The sequence below is a fragment of the Malus sylvestris genome, chromosome 11 (assembly GCF_916048215.2).
Source record: "Malus sylvestris chromosome 11, drMalSylv7.2, whole genome shotgun sequence".
Classification (NCBI taxonomy): domain Eukaryota; kingdom Viridiplantae; phylum Streptophyta; class Magnoliopsida; order Rosales; family Rosaceae; genus Malus; species Malus sylvestris.
This window is the reverse complement of record NC_062270.1, coordinates 22,411,401-22,436,580: the sequence shown is the minus strand read 5'-3', so window position 1 is coordinate 22,436,580 and position 25,180 is coordinate 22,411,401. Positions and strand designations below refer to the sequence as shown.

The 25,180-nt window shown below is 38.6% G+C and overlaps 1 protein-coding gene and 1 long non-coding RNA gene across 4 annotated transcripts in view; one reads left to right on the top strand and one right to left on the bottom strand.

The window, feature by feature from the left end:
- LOC126589627 (uncharacterized) overlaps positions 1-24,778 on the bottom strand; it is a 51,779-nt gene extending 27,001 nt beyond the window's left edge. Inside the window, exons 1-2 of the long non-coding RNA XR_007611889.1 lie at positions 24,708-24,778; positions 24,064-24,122 (exon numbers count right to left, since the gene is read on the bottom strand). This is a non-coding gene — a long non-coding RNA (uncharacterized LOC126589627). The remainder of the gene's footprint in view (positions 1-24,063; positions 24,123-24,707) is intronic.
- On the top strand, positions 6,653-14,601 carry LOC126589625 (uncharacterized). 3 transcript variants are annotated; one of them, XM_050254984.1, is made up of 8 exons: positions 6,653-6,933; positions 9,973-10,080; positions 10,171-10,806; positions 12,047-12,123; positions 12,618-12,974; positions 13,082-13,165; positions 13,295-13,390; positions 14,143-14,601. In XM_050254984.1, exons 1-8 carry the CDS (start codon positions 6,927-6,929, stop codon positions 14,164-14,166), a joined length of 1,389 nt encoding a protein of 462 aa, XP_050110941.1. In that variant the 5' UTR covers positions 6,653-6,926; the 3' UTR covers positions 14,167-14,601. The 3 variants fall into 3 exon arrangements, with proteins under 3 accessions (XP_050110941.1, XP_050110940.1, XP_050110942.1); XM_050254983.1 differs by having other exon boundaries at positions 6,654-6,933; positions 13,295-13,386; XM_050254985.1 differs by lacking the exon at positions 13,295-13,390 and having other exon boundaries at positions 6,654-6,933.
- Positions 24,779-25,180: the final 402 nt, after the last annotated feature.

Below are 25,180 nucleotides of genomic sequence, written 5' to 3'. Positions count from 1 at the left end.
ACCATCCAAAGATATTTGGGCCTTGCGGTATGCTTAAGGCACCCAAACCTGTGACTTATAACCCATGGCACCAAGCCCAAAATTATTTTGGGGCTATATTTTCGATCCAATAATACTATTTTAATATTATTTATTCTACAATCGACCTCGTATGACCCGATTTATTGAATTAATTAAAAGTGACCTGCAGTCCATTAATCTGATAATGAATCCAAAATTATTGACCTGAATATCACTTTTGGACATTAATGATTCAATAATTTATTTTTTTACTTTGAACCGTCACATACTTTCGTAGTAAAGAAGCTCTCACACTTAAGTTCCCGAAGAACCTTAAATCCATTACACTTAGTTAGTATATTGCATTAAGTGTTTCTGGCAGGAACCTCTCATTATGAACTAATTGTTCATAAAACTAAATTGAACCTATAGTTTCAAATTTAGTGCCTTTGAAACTTGAAGTTTTCATTCAAAACATACCACATGAAACCCGTAGTTTTCATGCATAAATTAAACCACTACATGTCTATAGAACCTGTATGTTTTATGATATATGTATGGCTTACCATATGATTAATCATGTTTTCTCCCTCTGTTTTAGGTACATGTCGAACTTGAACATGCTCGATTTCTCCGCTCTAGAAGTCTCTGGAAGAAACTATTTGAAGTGGGTTCAAGACATGAAGCTCCATCTCACTGCAAAGGGTATTAGAGCCACCATCGAGGCACCTATCGCCGACAAACCTGTTGATGAAGCTCAGAAGGCTATGCAATGATCTTCATCTGAAGACACATTCATGATGCACTGCAGACTGAGTGTCTCACTGAAGAGGACCCATGCACCCTCTGGCTTGCTCTGGCTGACCGTTTCGATCACCAGAAAGACATATACTTGCCTGAAGCAATACACGACTGGCAGCATCTTCGCTTCCAGGACTTTAAGTCTGTGAATGAATACAACTCTGAAGTTTGTAGAATCTGTTCTCTATTGAAATTCTGCAAAGTTGAACTAACCGAATCAAATCTCCTAGAGAATATCTATTTAACCTTCCATGCCACCAATATTGTCTTGTAGCAACAATATAGGGCACATAAATTCACCAAGTTTTCAGATTTGATCTCTGTTTTACTTCTCGCTAAAAAGCAGAACCAGCTTTTGATGAAGAATCATCAAGCTCGACCCATTGGCTCGAACGCCGCACCTGAAGTGCATGCGACTTATTCTAATAGCCATAAACGATGAAAGAACCGTCGTGGCCATGACAATGGGTGAAAAGCCCAAACACGGGCCCAGGGTCAACAAAGTGCCGCACTTAAGGGAAGAAATGTGACCCAGCAGTGTCCACCACTCGCCTCTAAGGTCTCAAACTTCAAGAACAAGGGCAAAGCTCCGGTTCAGGCCGCTTCTACTGAACTGGACATGTGTTATCGCTGTGGATCAAGGGATCATTGGTCACGCGTATGCCGAACTTCCCCTGAGGCTATTGCCAAGTATCATTCCCGTCGTGAGTCTAACTTTGCACATGTGGATCATCCGGAAGATGCAACTACATCAATGGAGATATCGGATTTCCAGGAGGCGTCAGCGCCTATGGATGAATAAAATAGACATGTATTTAGGGTGTTTACCCCTAGTGGCCAAACCCATTAGGAGTGGCCGGCCTTACCCCCCCTATTTTGCTAGGTTTATGGTTTAATTTTGAACAATTTTTCTAAGTATTTGGAATAATTTGTTTGGTTTTGGTTTGTTTTGAATTATGGATTGTTATTTGAATGGATATTATTTTCTCGAATTGCTTAATTGAATGAATGGACTTATATTTATACATGTAACAAATTCAATCAATTTATTTCTAGGTATGTCTAATGGGGAAGTTAGTTGTCTGGCAGATAGTGCAACCACGCATGCCATCTTGTGTGAACAACACTATTTTACTAACTTCATACCCAAGAAAGCTTCTTTAACAACTCTCTCAGGCTCATCCAACCTAATAGAAGGATACAGAAAAGCACGTATCATGTTGTCTAATGGTACAATTCTGACCATTAAAGAGGCATTATATTCTCCATGTTCCGGAAGAACGTTGTTGAGTTTTAGAGATATTCGAGATAATCAATATCATCTTGAAACCACTGAAGATCATGGTTCTGAATTTCTTTGTATCACTTCGTATGAATATGGCCAGAAGCATATTCACGAGAAGTTGGAACGCTTGCCGAGTGGGTTGTACATCACAACCATTCGCGGCATAGAAGCCCACAATGTGGCCGACCCTATGCCTGAGTTCCCGGACACTTTGTTGCTTTGGCATGATCGTTTGGGACATCCTGAACGTGACATGATGCGCCGTATCCTCAAATCTTCACACGGGCATAAGTTACATCCCTATGTTGGACTCTCACCATGCAAAGCGTGTTCTTTAGGGAAGTTGAATACTCAACTCTCATATACAAAGATTATTCACGATCCCCCTAAATTTCTTTAAAGGATTCAAAGGGACATTTGTGGACCTATCCAACCAACCTGTAGACCATTTAAATATTTTATGGTGTTGGTTAATGCATCGACACGATGGTCACATGTTTGCTTGTTGTCTACACGTAACGCCGCGTTTGCTAAACTCCTAGCTCAAATCATTAAGCTAAGGGTTCATCACCCTGATTATTCGATCAAGTCGATTCGACTAGATAACGTTGGAGAGTTTAAGTCACAGACTTTTGACGATTATTGCATGTCAGTAGGGATAAATGTGGAACATCCTGTACCCCATGTTGACACCCAAAACGGCCTGGCAGAAGCTTTCATAAAGCGTCTTCAATTGATAGCTTGGACTTTGGTTATGAGAACCAAACTACCAGTATTTGCCTGGGGCTATGCAATAATGCACACAGCTATGTTGGTCCGCCTGAGGCCCACCACTGCCCAACCACATTCACCGTTACAGTTGGTCACTGGATACGAGCCTAACGTCTCGCATTTACAGGTGTTTGGGTGCGCCATTTATGTGCGTATAGCGTCGCCGCTACGTACCAAAATGGGTCCTCAGAGAAAAATGGGAATCTATGTCGATTATGATTCACCATCAATTGTTCGCTACTTAGAACCCTTGATAGAAGATCTTTTTACCGCACATTTTACGGATTGTCACTTTGATAAGACAGTCTTCCCATCGTTAGGGGGAGATAAGCATGCTAATGTTCATGTAGAACGTCGCGAATTGTCGTGGTATGCTCTCACTATGTCTCATTTAGATCCCCACACTACCCAGTCTGAAACTAAGGTGTGTCGAATTATAGATCTTTAGAGCATTGCTCAAAGCATGCCAGATGCTTTTAATGATCTAACAAAGGTGACAAGATCACATATACCCGCTGCAAACATACCTGCAAGGATAGATGTACCGCGTACGTCAACAACCCGCCTGGGAAGGTCGGATCGTCCCTAAAGATGGGGAGGTCGTACCCTCCATGCGGCAAGGTACATTGGCGGCTAGCCAATCATCTGCTCCGACCCTGAAGCGCGGCAGACCCGTTGGTTCAAAGGATTCACAACACCGGAAGAGGAAAATGGCACCAACTAGTGACCCTAGTTTGAATCCGACCATTGCTCACTCATCCATTCCAACGCATGAGGTTATTCTAGATTATGGTGATGCTTCAGACGAAACATGTCGGCCTTCCGAAAATCGTGAGATTTCGGTCCACTACATAGTATTGGATGAGGTTTGGAATAGGAATGAGATGATCATCGATGATGCATTCTCGTACTCAGTAGCTACTGACATCATGCTTAGCGATGACATTGAACCACGTTCCGTCGATGAATGCCGACATAGAACCAATTGGTCAAACTGGAAACAAGCAATCCAGGTCGAACTCGATTCGCTTGCGAAACGTAAGGTATTTGGACCTATTGTTCCTACACTACCACGCATGAAGCCCGTTTGCTACAAGTAGGTTTTCGTGAGGAAACGTAATGAGAAGAATGAAATAATGTGATACAAAGCACGCCTCGTAGCGTAAGGCTTCTCTCAGCGCCCAGGGATTGATTACGAGGAAATGTATTCCCCCGTAATGGACGTTATAACGTTCGCTACCTAATCAATTTGGTAGTTTCCGAAAAACTGAATGTGCAGCTTATGGACGTGGTAACCGGGTATCTCTATGGGGATCTAGATACGAAAATTTATATGAAAGTTCCAGAAGGACTTCCATTGACTGGCTCAAATAGTTCTAGACCACAGAACACTCTCTCAATTAGGTTGAGGAGGTCACTTTACGGATTGAAACAATACGGGCGGATGTGGTATAACTGTCTGAGTGAATATTTGACAAGTCAGGGGTTATGTGAACAATGAACTATGCCCATATGTGTTCATAAAGAAGTCACATTCCGAATTTGCAATCGTTGCAGTTTATGTCGATGACATGAATCTCATTAGGACTCCCGCAGAGCTTGAGGAAATTGCTACACACTTGAAATCGAAATTTGAGATGAAGGATCTTGGGAAACTCAATACTGTCTCGCCCTGGAGATCGAGCATTGTTCGGATAGAATCCTAGTACATCAATCGAACTACACCCAAAAGGTGTTGCGACGTTTTAATGAGGATAAAGCGAAGCCTTCGAGTACACCCATGGTTATTCGGACTCTAAATGCTAAACGAGATCCCTTCCGTCCAAAGGAGGATGAGGAAGAGATATTGGAACCGGAAGTTCCTTACCTAAGTGCAATTGGGGCTTTATTGTACTTGGCTTAGTGCACTAGACCCAACATCTCCTTCGCTGTGAATCTATTGGCTAGATACAGCAATGCGCCCACACGCAGGCACTGGAATGGTGTTAAAGATATTTTCCGCTACCTCAAAGGTATTACGAATTTGAGTTTGTTCTATACCCTCAAATCTCCAAGTGTTGTCGCCCCCTATGGCCCTCGGATTGATTCTCACCTTGTTGGTTATGCAGATGCTGGATATCTGTCTGACCCACATAGAGCACATTCTCAAACGGGTTATGTCTTTACCGTTAGAGACACCGCTATATCTTGGAGGTCTACCAAGCAAACGCTAGTTGCTACTTCGTCTAACCATGCTGATATTCTTGCCCTACATGAAGCATCGCGTAAGTGCTTTTGGTTGAGAAAAGTTATGGAACATATTCGAAGCACTAATGGTCTTACATCAGTCGTTGACCTTCCTACGACGATCTTTAAAGACAATGCAACATGTATCGAGCAGCTGAAGAAGGGATACTCAAGGGAGACAACACCAAGCACATAGCGCTGAAGTTCTTTTACTCACATCAGCAACAGCAGCATCAGAACATTGAAGTTAAGCAAATTCGTTCCCAGGATAACCTGGCCAATCTCTTTACCAAGTCATTGCCCAAGTCTACATTTCAGAAGCTCGTCCAAGGAATCGGTATGTGTAAATTATTTGAGTTGAATCGCTTGTAGTTATCTTATTTAGAAGTTATGTCTAACTCAAGGTGAGTATCTAGAAGCATACTCACATGATCTTAATGTACACTTTTTCCTACGATTAGGAACATTTTTCCCACTGGGTTTTTGCTACCTAACGAGGTTTTAATGAGGTGCCCATCTTGGGATGATCATACTCCGATAAGTTCACTACCTTTGTCCAGTTTGACGAGTGTTTTAAACATTATGCATATTTTCTTACTTTTCTCCTTAGTCTATGGGTTTGTTGCCTATCTTGGGTTTTACCATAGCAAGGTTTTTGTGAGTTTTTGCAAATGCCTACTTCACTTTAATTTGAGACTCGCAATCACCCGTTGTGCCGATGACTTCATCAACTATTCTATCTTATCTGCTGAAGATCGAATGCGATGGTTTGTTGAGTATTTACACACTCAAGGGGAAGTGTTGCAGTCATATTTAGAATATGAATGTGATTGTGTAATTCCTAGGGAATATGGGAATGTATCTTATATTCCTATTAAGATTAGATTACCTATTAAATGTTGTAATCCTAAAGGGAAATGTTTTACCCTTCCTACTACTATAAATAAAGGCACAATGGGGTGAATCAAACACACCTCATAATTAAATCAATATCTCTTCTCTCTAATAGTGGCCGACCCCCTCTCTCTCTAAACCCTAGATCGTTCAATCAAATAGGCCTACAACAAATTTATATTATTTGTCATTCGAATCATATTCGGATAGGATACGGATCGGGGATCCTAAAATCACATCCAAAACCATAACTGAATAATATTCATGATTTTTTCTTATATCCAAACTTCTCCGGACGGTTATTTTTGGTTATCGAGTTTAACGGTTAGAATTGTCATCCCAAGTGTGTCGTGGCAAATTAACCAATTAGATTGTTAATAGGCACCCATTAAGACCCATTTAGTTGAGAGATTTTTTAGTGTGACCGTCACACGAAATGGTACACCACGTGTCTCTATATAAATAGTGGGTTATGTGTGTTAAAGGGTTAATAACTTAAAAATTAAAAATTTCCACCACTTAGCATACAAACATCCGTATTCCCATCACAACTAAAAATTTCTCCTTTTAGTTTAATTACACCTTATAATATTATTACGATTACCAATGTTATCTTATAATTATGTTGAAATCAAATTAAACGGGTTTTTTATCCATTAATAACCGAAAGGATTTAACCCAATGCTTGTTCGGATGAAGAGAGACGCCAAACCAACCGAAGGGAAAACAGAGGGAGAAGAGAAGAAAGAAAATTGCCCTGCATATGAACCTTTTCTTTCTCTCTCCAAAATCAAAATTGAATTGGGTGCAAACAAAAACATGCAGACTCAATTGCATACTCTTTTGCTTCATCAATCTGCCCAATCAGGTTTATTGGGCTACGCTTTTTAGCCGTGTACAAGTCAAAAACTAACAAAGAGATAGAATCCCCTCCCCGGAAACTCACACCATGGAAGGTATCGTCGTTTCCTTTCTATCTCGGATCGCTTTTGAGATATGGGTTTTCTATTTTCTGATTGATTTATGTTAATTTCTGGTATTGCATTGTTTGTTTGTTTTCGGAATTTTGATTATTTTGTATGCATGGAGAGTTTGTTTTAATGGTAATGAGGGTAATATGGGCTCTGATTACTGAGAAACTTTTACAAGTGAAGGAAAATGCCATTTTGATCATGGTGGTTTGTGTTTCCTACTGTATGAGTACAAATTACTTGGCCTAATAAAATTTTCATATATTTACAGTGCTTTATGTTTCCCACATTTGGCTTTCGTCACGCTTTTTGGGCTTAGGGTTATTAATTTTTCTAAGTTGTTTTCTGGATTACATTTAGTATACCGGCACAGAAGCTATGGTGACGGCATTAGGCATCTAGTTGGGGAAATCTCAGGAAATGCTTGAATGTTTGTATAGATGATGTTCGTAATACTTGACTTGGGAGATTATTTGGGGGAGCTTCAATTGAGGGATTCCTCCAGTAAGATTATTTGAGGGACACCCTTGTAGGGCCCAGTCCGTGTTTTATTTTAATGATCTAAACTGTCTAGTTTTTAGGTCTTCCGTCAAATATCGTGCTTTCAAAAAATTAGTCAAATTTGAAACCATTTATAACCACTTAATAAAATGGTTTTCATTTTCGTGTTTTCTTGAAATATTGTGCTTGTGTATTTTCTTCACTACAATTGGATGTCTTAGTGATTTTGAATTTGTCTATTTTTTGCAAGCTTGATCATTGAATAATGAATAAAAAAACAATTTTGATGATTGAAATTAAAATCTGAAGCGGGCCTCATGATGTATCACAAAACAGCTTAATCCGATCTAAAAAATGCTTGTGAAACAGGATAATGTTAGGAATGCAACTATGGCCTTCTTCCATGTACAAAATGTGTGGAAAAATTCTTGTGAGGGAGGATGCTGTTTGGCATGCTACCATGACCTGTACTTTTATGCAATTTGGCACATTTGACTCATAGGTCCAGCTTGTGGAACGGACTCGGACGATACATAAGCTTCAATAATCTTTTATGAGCAAACTTCAGTACTGTCTGTTTTAGAAATTAGAATGCCCTCCTTAAGAGTCCCACTAGCGGTAGTGGATATTACGAGATTAAGAAACTCTTTTAGAATTGCACATGACCACCATATTTTACTGAAGTTACGGGAATCTAATATACTTGTTAAGTCTGGAGCTGCTATATTTGTATGCTTGAATTTTAATATGCCGAAATATTTTGTATAGTTGTTTGTTTGTTTGTACAGTTTTAGTTTAAACATTGTTTAGTTCAAAAACAGAAATGCTTTCAAATATAGGTGTGATCTTCATTATCCAATATTGTTGTTGGATTTTGAAATAGGTAGTTGCATGGAAGATGCAGCTTTGCAATTATGATCCTCATTTTTCTTTTGGAATCATTACAGGGGATCCCTCCTAGTTTTCCAATTTGATCAGTGGGTGACTAATTTTGGAAATTTATTTTGGATAGGCTTTGTTTAACCTGTTACCATATAGCAGATTCCTGCAACCTAGTAAGGAATTGCATAATCTTCCCACCACTTTATATGTCTCTCAGAAGGTCTGTCATAGATGTGGCGGTTGTCTTATTATTTGTTGTCTCAAACAAGAAAGAAGGTCCATGGGAATAGCCACAATCATAATAATGTTAATGGAGAAACTTATTCTTGTGATTATCATTGCTAGAATAACTTTGTAAGAGTTCTCAGTTTCAGATTTGTAGTCTTTGATATTGTTGAATCAAGAAGCAACCATTCATAGCTTGTTGCTTGTTTCTCACTCTCTCACGCTCTCATTTGATGTCTTTCATTAATAGTTTGTTACGTGTCTTACTCATGCTGAGAGGAGAATTTGGGCTATTCAGGGTCAGTAGTTTTCTGTTGTATGTCCTTTTGTTTTTAATTGCTAGATAATTCGAAGCAACCGACCACTTTGGTCCTTGTAATTTCAATTGGAAAGCCTTGGGTGCTTACCAAAATCTGAAGTCACTTGGTTGGCTGGTAGTTCTTGGTGAGTCAACACATGTAATATGCCAAAAGAGAAGGCAGTACTCTTCATTATCTCTTGGTGTGCACCAAGCGAAACGGTGGGGGAATCTTCTGACTATATCTTTCTTTCCTTGTTCCCCCACAGCACAAACCGATATTAGATTAATTCTGGCTTTTGGTTTGGAATGGTTGGTTCGTGGGAATTGATACTGTTGACTGTATGTGTTCATTATGGGGAAAGATTTCAAGAAGAAAAATGTCAGCCTGTGGCGATAGGCTGTTTTGGCTCTATTTGGGTGTTGTGGTAGGGACAGAACAGCAGAAGCCTTGATAATAGAAATGAAGAGTTGGCTTCACTGGTGACGTGATTGAATATCGTGCCAGGAGATTCTTGAAGAGACATTTCTCAAGGCTTTGGTGTTTTCTTTTCTAATTTGGTTCCAGGGAATGGAGAGATGATCTGTTTATGGAAGAGACAGATCTCTTATCTGTGCCCTATGTTGGTTTTTTTTTTTCATTAGAGTTTATGTTATTAAATAAAGAAAAAATGGGTTAGGTTGACTAGGAGGAAAGCATCTTTAGTTTCCTATTAAGTAGAGATGCCACGAATGGGTTTTTTTATATTTTATTTTTTTTATTTTTTTATTATTTTTATAACACCAGAATTACAGGATTTGAAAGAACACAGCATATATTCTTAACAGAAGATGTGGTCCTAACTTAGTGAAATAGTGAAGGATCTTTTTGACTGAACTCAAGTAAATAGGGATGAGGTTTTGTCGAGTCCCATCATATCCACGGATTGTTCACATGCCCTGACATTAGCCATATTTTTCTTTACCACCACAATTTATAGTTGAACAAATGAAGCATTATATTCATACATAGAAGCTGATCCAGTAACAATTATGTCCTGATAGATGTATATTTATCTCAATCATTGATTTCATTTTGTGACTAATATATCCTCTTCCTCTTTTTGGTTGATATTTAGAATCAAATGAACTGCATTCTGAGGAGAATAAAAATTCCCAAGACAATAATAAGAAAAGAAAGCTCAAGACACCGGCCCAACTTATGGCTTTGGAGAAATTTTATAATGGTAAGGATGCTTCTCTTCGCGTATGTTTTGTATTCCTCAGTTTTGAGCCATCAAATTTCTCAAAGGAATGTTCTTTTTTACTTTTTCCAGAGCATAAATATCCTACGGAGGAAATGAAATCACAACTTGCAGAGCAGTTAAGATTGTCAGAAAAGCAGATATCTGGATGGTTTTGCCACAGAAGGTTAAAAGACAAAAGATTGTCAAGAGATGAAACACAAGCTAATGGACGGCAAGATCGTTCAAGTGTTGTTATTCAGGATCGAGCTAGTGGACTTGGGCAGGACTCTTGTGGCAGCACTAAACATGGAGAGCATAGGTTTGTTGATCCAAGGGAAGTTGAAAGTCGAAGGCTTTCTGGGCATGATTTCACAGCTGCAGATATCACCCGCGAGTATAGGAGCCACTATACAGAAAGAGTTGGTGACATGGATAATACATCTTCAGAAAGTAGCTCGTCTTTACAAGATAGGCTCTTAACTCGAAAGGAGGATCCGTATGATGTGGAAACTTCTAGATATCTAACACATACCAAGGGCATGGAAAACATGGGATATAAGCCCTCCGGGTTTATGAAAGTGAAAGGTGAAGCAGAAAATGCTGCTATTACAGCTGTTAAGAGGCAACTCGGGAGGCAGTATTGGGAGGATGGTCCTCTATTAGGTGTAGAATTTGATTTGCTTCCTCGTGGTGCATTTGAATCCCCGATTATTGGTTCTGGCCATGGTACATCATAATATACTCTGTTCATAGGATCAAATTTCCTATTCCATGAAATAGTCATCTGAGAACAGCAAGCTTGCTAACTGTTTTTCAGATCTTGTTACTTAGCTTGTGTTGATGCTCTCACATTTTTCATCATATTTTCCTTGTGCGAATGATTACTGTGTAGTTTTTATTTCTTTTTACAATTTTAATCTGTTTTGTCCATAGGTGATATAAATAAATATGAATATTGTCAATTTGAGTAAAATCATTGAAGCAAGATATTTAAGGTGTGTGACATTTCATTTTATTATGTTAGTTGTTCTATATGGAAGGCTCATGTTTATCTGCTGGCACTGGGCCTTGTTCAGTGAAGTAGCGTAGACATGGAAATCTTGAACTTGATGTAACCTTTAGTATAATCTAATGTTTTTAATATAAGCTCATAAGATAAAATTTAGGCTTTTGAAACAGTGAAACACAAGTGCTTGACCATCCAACTAATTTACCTTGGCACACAACGTTTTTACCCTCTCTCTGTCTCCCTGTGAACTCCCCTACTCCTTTGGCTCAGTGTTTTATCTTATTGCATCCTGTTTGTCTGATTTCTGCTGTGCATTCTCTGATGTGGCATATGGAACTGTTTGTTTACATTTGTTTCTCATGTTTGATTTTTCTTGATCTTGATAGTTATGATGATTAGTGGATTGAAGAACTTCTATTTTTTTTTAGACTAATAACATACATTTGTTGTTGTTGTATGCAAACTGAAAACATTTGCATATTGTGTATTTCTTTTGCTTCTACTTTAACTCTTTATTTTTTTAACGTTGATAAGGACGGAATATTGTTGGGGGAAATTGATATCATGGACAATTATATTAACAAGGAACACAGTGGGAAGTTAAAAAAAACAAGATATTGTTAATGAAAACACCCATCTTCTTACTTTTATAAAGTAAAAAAATTAAAAGAATCAAGTTGCTGTGTTGGCATTAGCACAACAGTCCTTTAACTGTAATTCTTGAACTATTAGATGTATGCAATATTCTGAAGCAACAACATATTTTTTGAGCATGTTTATTACAGAAGCTAAACATTGCTTTTCCTCTCTTTTATCTTGACGCTGTACTCTAGCAGTGTGTGATTAGCTTCCATTCAGATTCTCCAGTCTTTTAATATTAACTGTATTGTTTGTATACTTATATATTAGGTTCTTGCAGACTAGTCTTATACTTCTGTTTTGTTCATTGCTACACAGAACCATCCACTATTGGGAATACCATCCTCTGTTCTCCTGACATTTCTGGAGTGAAAGGGCAACTAAGTCCAAGCACTGTAAGCAGACCTAATGCATTTTTGTTACACTTTGACAGATCTGGTGTGGGAAAGGGTGTGACAACTTTGTGATGGGGCTAATTTATTTGTTTATTTTCAGTATATACCAATCACAAATTCACAGCAAGGAAAACTTAACAAGTCAATTGAACTTATGTGTTGCCAGTCGACCAGCCACATTTTTACGAACCATTTGATCTCTTGCGTCATTGTCTTGGCATATAAGCAAATTGCAGTTTCATAAGTTGAAATTAGAATAGAAATTTTTGATTAGCGCAACTTGCACCTCAATTTGTGTCCTTACTGGAAGCAAATACTTGGTTGTTAATACTTGGTTTCATTGAAGCAAAATAAAACTCTTCTATGATGTCCTCCCCCCCCCCCCCCCCAAGATAGATGAAATGCTTTTTAAACTCTCTCTCTCTCTCTCTCTCTTGTCCCCTTTCCCTCCCTCCCTATTATGATACTCTTTCCATCTTCTAATGCTCTTGCAGAGATATGAAGTATACAACTCCAGGTTGAATTCCCAGCAGGAAAATCCTAGCATCATGCATGGGTTTGATCTTCAGGAGAAGAAATCGAGCAAGCAATTGAGACAAAAGTTGACTTATCTCAACGATACCAATTCTTCCCCTGGAAAAAATTCCTCCTTGGATATTTATGATAAACCTTCTGGAGGGATTTCTGCTTATAATAGCAATAAGAAAGATAGAATGAGATCTAAGGGTAACTATGGTAGGAAATTTACTAGTGAACAAACAGAGCCTTGCTTAGATGAGTACAATAAATTTATGAGCCCCAAGATTGTCCAAAGGAATGAGTACTTGAAGTCAAGGCCTTCAAGTTCTATGGTTAAGCATTCTGAGACTGTACCTTTTGACTTATGTGCTCTATTATTCAACGACTCTCATGTCAAAACTACTTGCCTTGTGACTATTTTAATTGCTATGTGTTCCAGGAGGAGAAGTTTGACGGAGAATGTAAGGCCATGAAAGGCTATCACAATCCATTTAGAAGAATGAATTCTACAGATGAAATGGCGGTGAGTATGAACTTTGGTGGGACAATGTTAATAGGGCATGCATGGCATTGATACATAGCTACATACAATTACTTATTTATGTATGGTGGTTCGTATTATGTTGACATCCTTTTTCCTTACTGATCAAAGGTTACAAAACAAGCCAGAGTTAATTTCCCTCAACGAGACTATGGAACAAATTCATTTGCTCAAATGCCACCTCGTAAAAATCAGATCAAAGAGTTAGTATGGCATCCTTCAATTGTGGATGTGCTTTTTTCTACGTTGATTGTGACCATCAATTTTTGTCCGTCTTTAAAATACAAGATGAAAATTTATATATATTTACTAGGGATTGTTTTCTCTATTGACTGCTTAAGTTAAGCCTGCAAACACCACATTTTCCCCAGTCACTTTAATTAATGTCTGCATGTTAAATGTTTGGCAGCAATCTTACATGTCAGAGTCAATATTGCAGATGCAGTAGATGGCAAAATATTTTCTGGGTTAGGCTGTTATTGTTTCCCGACGAGCATTAGAGTTCATACTGATTTGCTTCACTTTATTATTTCAGTTACGGTGGCATTTCCCTTTACCAGGATGACGTGCTATTATTTGTAGTAAATTCTATTTGCCCTAATAAGGGTCGAACTTTGACGAGGGGATTCTTCTTCATGTTGATTCTTGTATAATCTAAGCTCAGATTACGGATGGTGGGAATGCCATTAGAATGAAGCCGTCACTAATTGGAATCTTGATAATCCACTTAATCAAAGTTTTTACACGAATTTAGCTGCATGAGATCGGAACAGTACCAATTCTGTCCTAGACGAAAATAATTTTTTATTTTTTATATTTGAATTTCATTTCATTTCGTTTCGAGGATTAACTGAGTATTACTATATCTGTGTTGCCAATGTAGTATCATCAAGGATTAAACTTGTTTGTGACATAGATACATGTCTATCTGCTTTCTGACGGCGTTGGTTCACTTTCAGAACTGCCATGGAGATGCCATCTAGCTTCAGTGAGGATGAAACTGCAGAAACCAATTCTTCTGTGGATTGAGGTTCCCATAGTTGAAGGATGGAAAGCCAGAAGGGTTCACGAGGCCCTACGGATGTACAGTTGAAGAGAGCTTGTATTCCATTTTAGCACCCGTCATCAGCGGCAATCTGTTTTGGCCTTCCAGGGATCATTTGTTAATATGTGTAGAAAATAATTTTGTGTACTGCTTTAGTTGTTAGCGGTTTGTTTCTTAGAAGAAAGCTGATCAAACTCACATTACTTCTTTTTGGTTGGTTAAATGATGGCCTTGCCTTCAGCAACTATACTTGGCTCGCTTTACTATACAGGATCAAAGGGATTGTCACTTGTTGAGTGTTTCCAGTTCATCCATTATTGTGGACAATATGAGAGAGTTAATACCATTTATTGTAATTCTTATAGCTTCAGAACTTTTTTGGGTTAAGTGTAGATAACTACCTAAACTTTAAGGGTGATTCGACATTGGTTTCAATATGCTATAACATTCTAATTAACTGCCTATAAGTTAAGACATTTAATAGGCCTAAAGCGTTTTAAGTGTTGACGTGGATGATACTTTGGAGTCGGTAATAACTTGACTATTATCTTGCCAACAAGCCTTTACTCGTGCAGGTCTTTAAAAGCAATTCAGTTGGGTGATAATCATTACTCGTGCAGGTCCTTCATGCATTGCAAAAGTCTTCATGTACTCCTCTTACCAGTGCGTTTGACCACAAGGCGATGCCAACTGATGATGACATGGTTGATCTTCATGGATTCCAAAATCTTGTGGTTTCTTGAGTTTGAATAACTCTGGGCTCACTTGTCAGATACATGGGTGGTTATCAAACCTAAAGAATCTAGAGACGATCTATCTAGGTGGTAATCAAATCACATGGTCAATTCCAAGTTGGGTGGGGACTCTTTCTAAACTCTTTTTTGTGAATTTCCAAAACAACCACATTTTAGGTGAATTTCCTACAGAACTTCGTAGATTGCCAATAATGGCGAACTTCACCTGAAGTTCTCTAGTAGACAATTATGAAATTGAACTTCCCCTCTTCAATGGCATAATTGAAAATCCAAGTTTTATGCTTCATGGATTGTCCAGCTTTCCAGGTATGATAGAGTTAGGGGCAATAACATTAGTGGTAGTACACCTACTAAGATCAGCCAATTGCAGCTTCTCCATAAGTTGTATTTTAATGGCAACTTCTTCTCCAGCAACATTCCAGACCAAATATTTAAACTAAAATATTTAGAGATTTTGACTCTCCACAAATCATTTGTTCAAAAAAAACAAAAAAAATCCCCTCGTCCATTACAAGCCTTAATTTCTTGAACAATTTTGACGTCTCGTACAATAATCTTCAAGGACAAATACTGACGACACGCAGCTCCAAAGCTTTAAAACTTCTGCATTTGAGGGGAACCCAAAACTTTGTGGCACTTCACTTCCAAATGAGTGCTAGGAAATTAATCTAGATAATAAGAACAATGTTGATCAACATACAGACAATGAATGCGATGAGACTCCCTGGTTTTATATTTTTGCAGCCTAAGGTTTTATTGTCGGATTTTGGGGAGTTTGCGGCAATAAGGCCGGCGATGCTGTATTGCACAGAATGTTGGGCGGTGAAGCATCAACACGTACATAAAATAGGTGTAGCGGAGATGAGGATGCTTTGTTGGATGTGTGGGCACACGAGAAAGGATAAGATTAGGAATGAGAATATCCGAGGTAAAGTAGGAGTAGCCGAAATTGTAGGAAAGCTGAGAGAAAATCGGTTACGGTGGTTTGGACACGTGCAAATAAGGCCTACTGACGCTCCGGTTAGAAGATGCGACTACAGGACAGAGGTTCAAGGCCGAAGGGGTAGAGGAAGACCTAGGAAAACTTTGGAAGAGACTCTAAGAAAAGACTTAAAGTACTTGGATCTAACGGAGGACATGACACAGGACCGAGCACAATGGCGTTCTAAGATTCATATAGCCGACCCCACTCAATGATTTGTTTTAATATATACACTACTACAATATTAGCTTTAGGTGGCGGATATTAGAAAAATCATGTCAGATAAATTATATCTGACACATCATTTAATTAGTGGCGGATATTAGAAAAATCTTGTCGGTTATTTCCGACATAAAGTCCTGGAGGATATTTACCTGCAGATATAAAAAAAAATCTTGTCGGTTATAACCGACAGTATTTTTGAATCTTTTTTTTATAAATATTTTTGACATATTTTGACGGTTTTTAAGTTAATGGTGGCAGTTATAACCGACTAAAATTGACTATTTTATTATTTTACTTTCTGGCGATTATTAGTTATAACCGACTAAAATCTACACTCGACGGAGCTTCAGAAATCGAAGAGGCGTTTGTTTTCTTAAAAGCTGGGTTGCTCAAAGACCATGAGGGCCGATCTCAGAAATCGAAGAGGCGTTTGCTTTCTCAAAAGTTGGGCTGCTCAAAGACCACGAAGGCCGATCTCAGAAATCGAAGAGGCGCTTGCTTTCTCAAAAGCTGGGCAGCTCAGAGACCACGAAGGCCGATCTCAGAAATCGAAGAGGCACCTACTTTTTCAGCCTTGTCAGCACCTGTCACATGCACACTCAGCTTTGCGGAAATTACGGGCATTCTGTCGAAGATTTCTGGTGAAGTAGAAAGCACGTGAATCTTATTGTTCAATCATCCACTTACCTGATTACTTACCTGGCATTGCTCTCGAGTACTCATCTTCAACATCTTATGCTTCCAGAGAAGATACCACATCTGCCTAAGGAACAGATAGGGCAAGTAAGAATGATACAAGGAAGCATGTGGAGACAAGAGTAACAGAACATGTGCTGATACATCCACTACTTTGTCAACAGCAAAAGTATCCCATATCAGCAGGGTCGAACGTACTTTAGATTTGATGGACTTGTTTTGACCCTCAAATTCTTCAGTCGGCCTTATACTCTGGAGGAAACCAGAAAACCCTCCAGCCCAGTTCAAGAATAAGCTTGTGGAAAGTTACTTCTTCAAAAGCAAAAGTATCTCATATCATCTCTTCTCTTTTTTCTTCTCTTTATCCTTCATGCTGCCTGCAAGATAGGGAAAATGAGAACAATCAGCCGAAACTCGAAATCAAACTTCTGATCTGGGACTGATTGCTTGGAGCTCTGATTGCTTACTTTGTCTGTCACCTCTTTCAGCAGATCCCCCAGCTCGGCGACTTGGGGGACTCCTACTACATGGTTTGTATCGCGCTTGATCAAGCCTGAAACTACAAGTAAGCTTCAAGTGAAATTGATACATTACCTTGTGCATCTCCACCAGTTAAAGATACCACCCGTGGATGAAGGAAGAATACTTCCAGATAAGATGCCACATCTACCTATGAGACAGATAAGGCAAGTGAAGACGATACCACACTTCGGTACTTAGAAGTTTCGTGATTACGAGATCATTCTCCCACAATATTTCCTAATGTCATTTGCACTAAATCATTCACTTGTACTCACTAAAGGAGAGCTTGAACTTATGTACTTATGTAAACCCTTCACAATTAATGAGAACTCCTCTACTCCGTGGACGTAGCCAATCTGGGTGAACCACGTATATCTTGTGTTTGCTTTCCTGTCTCTATCCATTTACATACTTATCCACACCAATGACATGAGAAATCTAGCGAAGATCACAAACTTAATACTTTCTGTTGTACCAAAGTCCTCACTGATTTTGTGCATCAACAATCCTTAAGTCCTTACCTTTTTGCGTTGGTAATGGATGAGTTAACAGGACATATTCAAGATGATATTCCTTGGTGTATGCTTTTCGCAAACGATATAGTGTTGATAGATGAAACTCAGGAAGGGATAAATGCGAAGCTTAACCTTTGGAGAGAAGTGTTGGAATCTAAAGGTCTTCGCCTAAGCCGATCAAAGACAGAATATATGGAGTGCAAGTTCAGTGCAAATGGAGGCCAAAATGAGTTAGGGGTGAGGATCGGAGATCAAGAAATACCAAAGAGCGACCGTTTTCACTACCTAGGATCTATCTTGCAAAAGAATGGAGAATTAGATGGAGATCTCAACCATAGAATACAAGCTGGATGGATGAAGTGGAAGAGTGCATCTGGCGTGTTGTGTGACCGTCGTAGGCCACTGAAGCTCAAGGGAAAATTTTATAGGACGACAATAAGGCCGGCGATGCTGTATGGCACAGAATGTTGGGCAGTGAAGCATTAACATGTACACAAAATGGGTGTAGCAGAGATGAGGATGCTTCGTTGGATATTTGGGCACACGAGAAAGGATAAGATTAGGAATGAGAATATCCGAGGTAAAGTAGGAGTAGCCGAAATTGAAGGAAAGATGAGAGAAAATCGGTTACGGTGGTTTGGACATGTGCAAAGAAGGCCTACTGACGCTCCGGTTCGAAGATGTGACTACTGGACAGAGGTTCAGGGCCGAAGGGGTAGAGGAAGACCTATGAAAATTTTGGAAGAGACCCTAAGAAAAGACTTAGAGTACTTGGATCTAACGGAGGACATGACACAAAACCGAGCGCAATGGCGTTCTAGGATTCATATAGCCGACCCCACTTAGTGGGAAAAGGCTTTGTTGTTGTTGTTGTTGTTGTTGTTGCGGTTCTTTAGTTCTTAACAAGACATGGAGGTACACATATTTTCAGTTCCTAGATAATATACAAGCTTCGCGCTCTATGTGAAGATGGCAATGTGCATGGCCAAGATGAAAAGAAGGATTGGAGACTAAATTGTACTTTTCATTATATATTTTCAATTTTAGTAAAGATGTTTGGATACACAAAATTAACACACTTGCTGACACACTATCTAATAGAGGTGGATTCTACCGTTGTATATGAATAACATAAAACTCACCTAATACTCACCTGTGCGTCCACATCACCAATTCACATATATATGCATCAATTACTAATTCATATATATGCATGCATGGCATTTTAAAAACATACTTTCATTTAAATTCAATTTCTGGGAAAATCGATAGTATATAGGTAAATACAAAAAATACTGCCCACTCACTAATAAGTCGAAGGGTCGTAACCTTCGTGACGTCCCTGGATGCGCTCGTCCTCGGGATAGGTATCACCTATATGCGAAACAACTAAAACAACGTTATTTAAAGCACATAACTGACAATTCGTAATAACTTCTCATACGATGCTCAATTTGGGTATATGAACATACCACAGTGACCTACTCGACGTCACGGACGTCGACATATTTTTAGAAAAAAATTTCGAGGCCGCATGTGCCCCCACGCGCCGGGGAGGGCACGGACCCACGCGCCCCCACGTGCGTCTCCTACCTTGGGCTCGCCGGACTGGTTTTTCCGGTGGCCGAAAAACTGGAGATTTTTCAATCTCCTTGTTCTCCGTCATTTCTCAACCATTTTTCACGCATTTTATATCAAAATGAAGCCCTAAGCATGTAGATTCACGTTACACTACTTTAAGGCTCTAAAAACTACGAAATCTCACCGGAAAAATTCCAAGAAAACCGGTCAACTTCGAACGCAGTGATCCCGACGTCCAAAACTTCCAAACGAACATCCCGGAGCTTCCTTAGAACCTCACTAAGCTCACTGTGAGCTTGGATTGTCCTAAAAATCAACCAATACAAAGTTCATGAATAGTGCCAAACTCGGTGCTAGATATTTCGACGTGAAAACGAGGAGAACCTTACCTGAAAATGGGACCTTTGAGTTCATAGGGCACTCACGAACATGATGGTGCTAATCTCCACTTCGATCCATGAAATTTTGTGGGATTTTGTGCTTTGGTCCGTACGGTTCGAAGGAAGAGAGAGAGAGCCGTGAGGGAAGGGAGAGAGAGAGGGTATGGGAAAGTGAGGGATTTGTGTGAATGTGCACGTGTCCCGTGTGGTCTCACCAAAACCATCACCATCCAATCCCTTAGATCCCTAACCACACAATTTACAAACCAATTTTTTAATCCATAATTAAACTTTCCAAACCTTAGGGAATTAGGCATTATTTAATAATATGTCACGCACATACCTTAGTACCCGCTAAGGGTAATCCCATCATTTCACATCCTCGATAAATAAAATCCCGGATGGGCTGTGACATATATAATCGACACGCACAAAGCAAAATTTTGGATGGCCGCCAGAATAATCTCTGAATGTTTTTTTTTTTTTTTTTTTGCAATTTTTTACACATGCTATCTCGGAGTATATATAAACATATTTGATGGTTGGATCGTTGAAACTAGTTTTGTAGAATGCATATCCTATCAAATTGATAGATTTAACAAACACTTCAGAGTTAATGTTATACTTCCATTAAGTATAAAATAAGATTTATCCACTAGTGTAAATATTTTAAATTGAAGATCGAATTCATTCATTGCACTCTTATAGGGTCGAGGAGTGTAGCTGTAAAAAATCATCAAAATTAGAGCTAAAATAACCATTAAATTGTGATTTTTCGTTTATAACCATCGAAAACTTTTGTTTTGTTACCTAATCTCTGAATGTTTGTTTTTTGCGATTTTTTATGTATGCGATCTCGGAGTGTGTACAAACAAGTCTGACGGTTGGATCGTTGAAAAACATTTCGTAGAATGCGTATCGTATCAAAACGGTAGATTAAACAAACACTTAGAGTTAATGTTATACTTCCTTATCAAGTATAAAATAAGATTTTGTGGTATCCAATAGTGTAAATATTTTAAATTGACGATCAAATTCATTCAATGCATTCTTATAGGGATGAGAAGTGTAGCTGTAAAAATCATCAAAATCGGAGCTAAAGTAACCGTTAAATTGTGATTTTTTGTTTATAACTATCGAAAACTTTTGTTCTGTTACCTAATCTCTGAATGTTTGTTTTTTGTGATCTTTTACGTATGCAATCTCGGAGTGTGTACAAACAAGTTTGATGGTTAGATCATTGAAAAAAGTTTCGTAGAATGTGTATCGCGTCAAAACTGTAGATTAAATAAACACTTAAGAGTTAATGTTATACTTCCATTAAGTATAAAATAAGATTTTGTGGTATCCACTAGTGTGAATATTTTAAATTCAAATCGAATTTATTCATTGCATTTTTATAGGGTCGATGAGTGTAGTTGTAAAAAAATCATTAAAATTAGAGCTAAAATAACTATTAAATTGTGATTTTTCGTTTATAACTATCGAAAACTTTTCTTCCGTTATGTAATCTGAATGTTTATTTTTTACGATTTTTTATGTATGCAATCTCGAAGTGTGTACAAATAAGTTTGACGATTGGATCGTTGAAAAAAGTTTCGTAGAATGCATATCGCGTCAAAACGGTAAATTAAACAAACACTTAGAGTTAATATTATACTTCCATTAAGTATAAAATAAGATTTTGTGGTATCCACTAGTGTAAATATTTTAAAATGAAGATCGAATTCATCCATTGCATTCTTATTGGGTCGAGGAGTGTAGCTGTAAAAAAAATCATCAAAACCGGAGCTAAAATAACCGTTAAATTGTGATTTTTCGTTTATAACCGTCGAAAACTTTTGTTTCGTTATCTAATCTCTCAATGTTTTTTTTTTGCGATTTTTTATGTATGTGATCTTGTAATATCTACAAACAAGTTTGACAGTTAGATCATTGAAACTAGTTTCGTAGAATGCATATCTCCGTTAAATTTGCCTAAATTTTGAAGTGGGAAAAGTAATTTGTGCTAAATTTTTATTTATGTTTTTCAAGTATTGATTAGACAATATTTAGTTTGTGTGATGACATTTTCATTGTACAATTATCTTTTTGTTTCTTTGTTGCATATTTTACATGGGTTATTATCTATTAAATCAAACAATTATTTATTTAATTTTAAAAAATGAATTCTATATAAATACATATTATTTATTTATTTATTAAACCAAACAATTATTATGTTATTTTTTAAAATTGTAACAAAATTTTTTTTTGGGGGGTGGGGGGGAATTTAAAATTTTGGGAGGGAATTTTGGGGGATTTTTGCCACCATTTTTTTTTCTGTCGGTTATCACCGACAGGAATGAAAATGTTTAGTCGGTTTATACTTTAAAAAATGTTCTGTCAGTTGTAACCGACAGTAATGAAATCCAAGCGATCCAAATGGGCTCGTCTTCTAAGACCTAGCCTCATTTTGGCTAACAAGCATCCAAACGCCCAATTCTCTTTCCCTGCTATCACAGCTCCCAACTGAGCAAGCAACCATGGACGTTCTCTCAATCTCATCGCCTACACTCCTCCCCACCCCAACCTCCAAGCTCTCTCACTCCTCCCGCCCCAAACCCACATCATACTTTCCCATTTCTTCCCCCAAAACCCCCGCAATCAAATCTCATTCCCTCTAAACCCCAAAACCCACTTTCGCCTCCGGGTCCCAGGCCCTCGACTCCTCGCTCCTGATTTCCTTGGCCCCTCAATCAAATTTTCCAACATAATACCCCTCCATCTCTTACTTGCGCCGGTGCCTTCTCCCTTTCCCCTTCCTTCCCTCTTTTCTCCTCTCTTAATTTCCTTCTCATTCTTTTCTCTCCTCATTTACTTCCAGTCCAACACTTGCAACTGAGAGCCTTTGGGAAAGGACTAGGTGAAATAATTCATTCACTTTTTAAATTCTGGGTTTTATTTTTAAGCCACGATTCATTTCCAATTATTGTGATTTAGTTTTACCTTGTTAATGATCTTGTGGTGATTTTTGAATTTGGGTTTTTGTGCAATTATTGGCTTAACTGATCACCATTACTGCTCTTAATCATTGGCTTAATGACATACCCCGTCCCGAAGAAGGGCATGCTGGTCGTCACGTGAGTGTGACGTAACCATTTACACAGTTCGGAAGCTTTAAAAAAAATACAATTACTATGATGAAACACCCGAGGGTGAGTCCTACTTTTGTAACTTCTGTCAGAACACCGCTGGATTCCTCGTAGCCACCAAAGCTCTGCAACTATAACCTGGAGGAGTGCAAAACAAAATTGAGTGGGTCAGTACAACAAGGTTTTTCGAAAACATTTCATTTAAAACATTTCTAACCCCTCGCTGTAAAATCTGTATACTTTCCCAGAAAATAACGTAATAATATATAAACATATATATATCATCAAAAGCTCAAATTACAATCCTTCAACGCTTTCCAGAAAGAATATGTCATGTCATATGCCTAAATATAATATAAATGCACCAATATAAATCAGGCGAAATAATAAATCAACCGGAGACCCTACAGTGGTCCTGTACGGCTGATGCTATAGCTCAATATCCCATCTAGTCGGAGTCACCAACTGTGACCTGTACGGCCCTGCCGGAGTCACCACTGTGACCTGTACGGCACTACACTGCACATAAGTCGGAACTACCTATAGTAGTCTGTACGACTAATATGGTGAAATAATACGCTCTAGTGCTTCTCTCATCAATCATCTGTGCACATAATCTAAGGTCACCTACCAGTCGGAACCCCTCTAATTGTCTGTACGACTGGTATGTCGGAACCACCTCTAGTGGTCTGTACGACTAGCATCTACTTGGATCCAAGGTGAGCGTGTGATGCAGGGTGACTAACATAAGCACTAACACCAGAGGTGCAGGTTATGAGCTCTCAACATAATTCACATCATCATTCATTCATATAAACCATATAAACTCACCTTATACTCACCTGTGCGTCCACAGCACCAATTCACACACACACACACACACACACACATATATATATATATATATATGTATGTATCAATATCAATTCATATAATTTTTTTATATGCATCATGGCAATTGAAAACATACTTTCATATAAATTCAATTTCTGGGACAATTAATAGTATATAGGTAATACGAAAAAAACAAAAACTGCCCACTCACCTGGAGTTCGCCCAACAACTCCGTAGCACCACACATCAAGGCGTCAAGACGATCAGCGCCTAGAACAATAATCAAATCAAACCTCAGAATTCATATCGATGGAATATATAACTTATATAAGACACGTCACTACGTAGTTTGGTCCGGACGATCTGCAACTCAGATTTCAAATCCATAACTTCTATAGATCCACAATATACCTCTAGGACATCATCCTAAAATTTCATTACCATCCAACGGTCGGATCTCCGTCAATTTTGGAAACCAAGTGAAGGTTAACATTTTATTTTACGAACTTACAACTCCAATTCCGAAAGATCCGTAAATCGGATTCCCGATCCGTAAGTTCCTATAATCCTCAAATATTACGTATGACAATGTATCAAAGTTTGGTGACGATCCAACGGTCGGATTGTCAATTCACATTTTCACCTAACCACAAATCGAAACGAACTTAGGTTCAATTACTCAATTTACGTCCATCAATTATTAAAACTGAACCTAGAACCTTAAACACATGCTAAGAATGACATTGGCGGGCCATTGGCCACGGGCCGCCCCGGTTCGCCGGAAATCCAACTATTTCCAAAAAGTCTCAAAAAATACAAAATTAAAGATCTCAATGCATAGAGAAACTTTCATACTTGTGGCCAAGGCCAATTTGGCCTGGAAACACTTCAAATTCATCAAATTCCGTGCGGACCCTAGAATTGGGTGAGCTTCAATTCGACCTCCAAACTTGATCCAACGCCTCTACTACTTCTTGGGCTTTGTTCTAGGTCCTAAAGGAATGCTACTGGTGTTAGTAATTGAAAGAAAACATTTCAAGATTTGAAGAATTTAGACAAGAAAGTCGCGGCACCCGTGTGGGTGTTCTTCGCGAAATCACCACGAAATTCATTGATTTTTTGGGTGAAACGTGAAGAGGGAAGGCCTAGGTGCTAATTGGGAGTGGTACCTTGATCCAATTCATCAGAAAATTGAACGAGAACGACGAGAACCCGCCGATTTGAAGGCACGGGTCGCACGGGTCAAGGATGACCCGTTTCCTTCTTTTCCCCCGTTCACCACTCTCCCTCCTTTCCCTCCTTTCCTTCCTCTGGTTGGTCAGCTTCTC

What these genes read in the sequence shown, in the direction of transcription:
- LOC126589625 (XM_050254983.1), top strand. An exon ending in TTTGGAGAAATTTTATAATG is followed by an intron (nt 10,081 to 10,170) that starts GTAAGGATGCTT and finishes TACTTTTTCCAG; the next exon opens with AGCATAAATATCCTACGGAG. An exon ending in ATTCTACAGATGAAATGGCG is followed by an intron (nt 13,166 to 13,294) that starts GTGAGTATGAAC and finishes TACTGATCAAAG; the next exon opens with GTTACAAAACAAGCCAGAGT.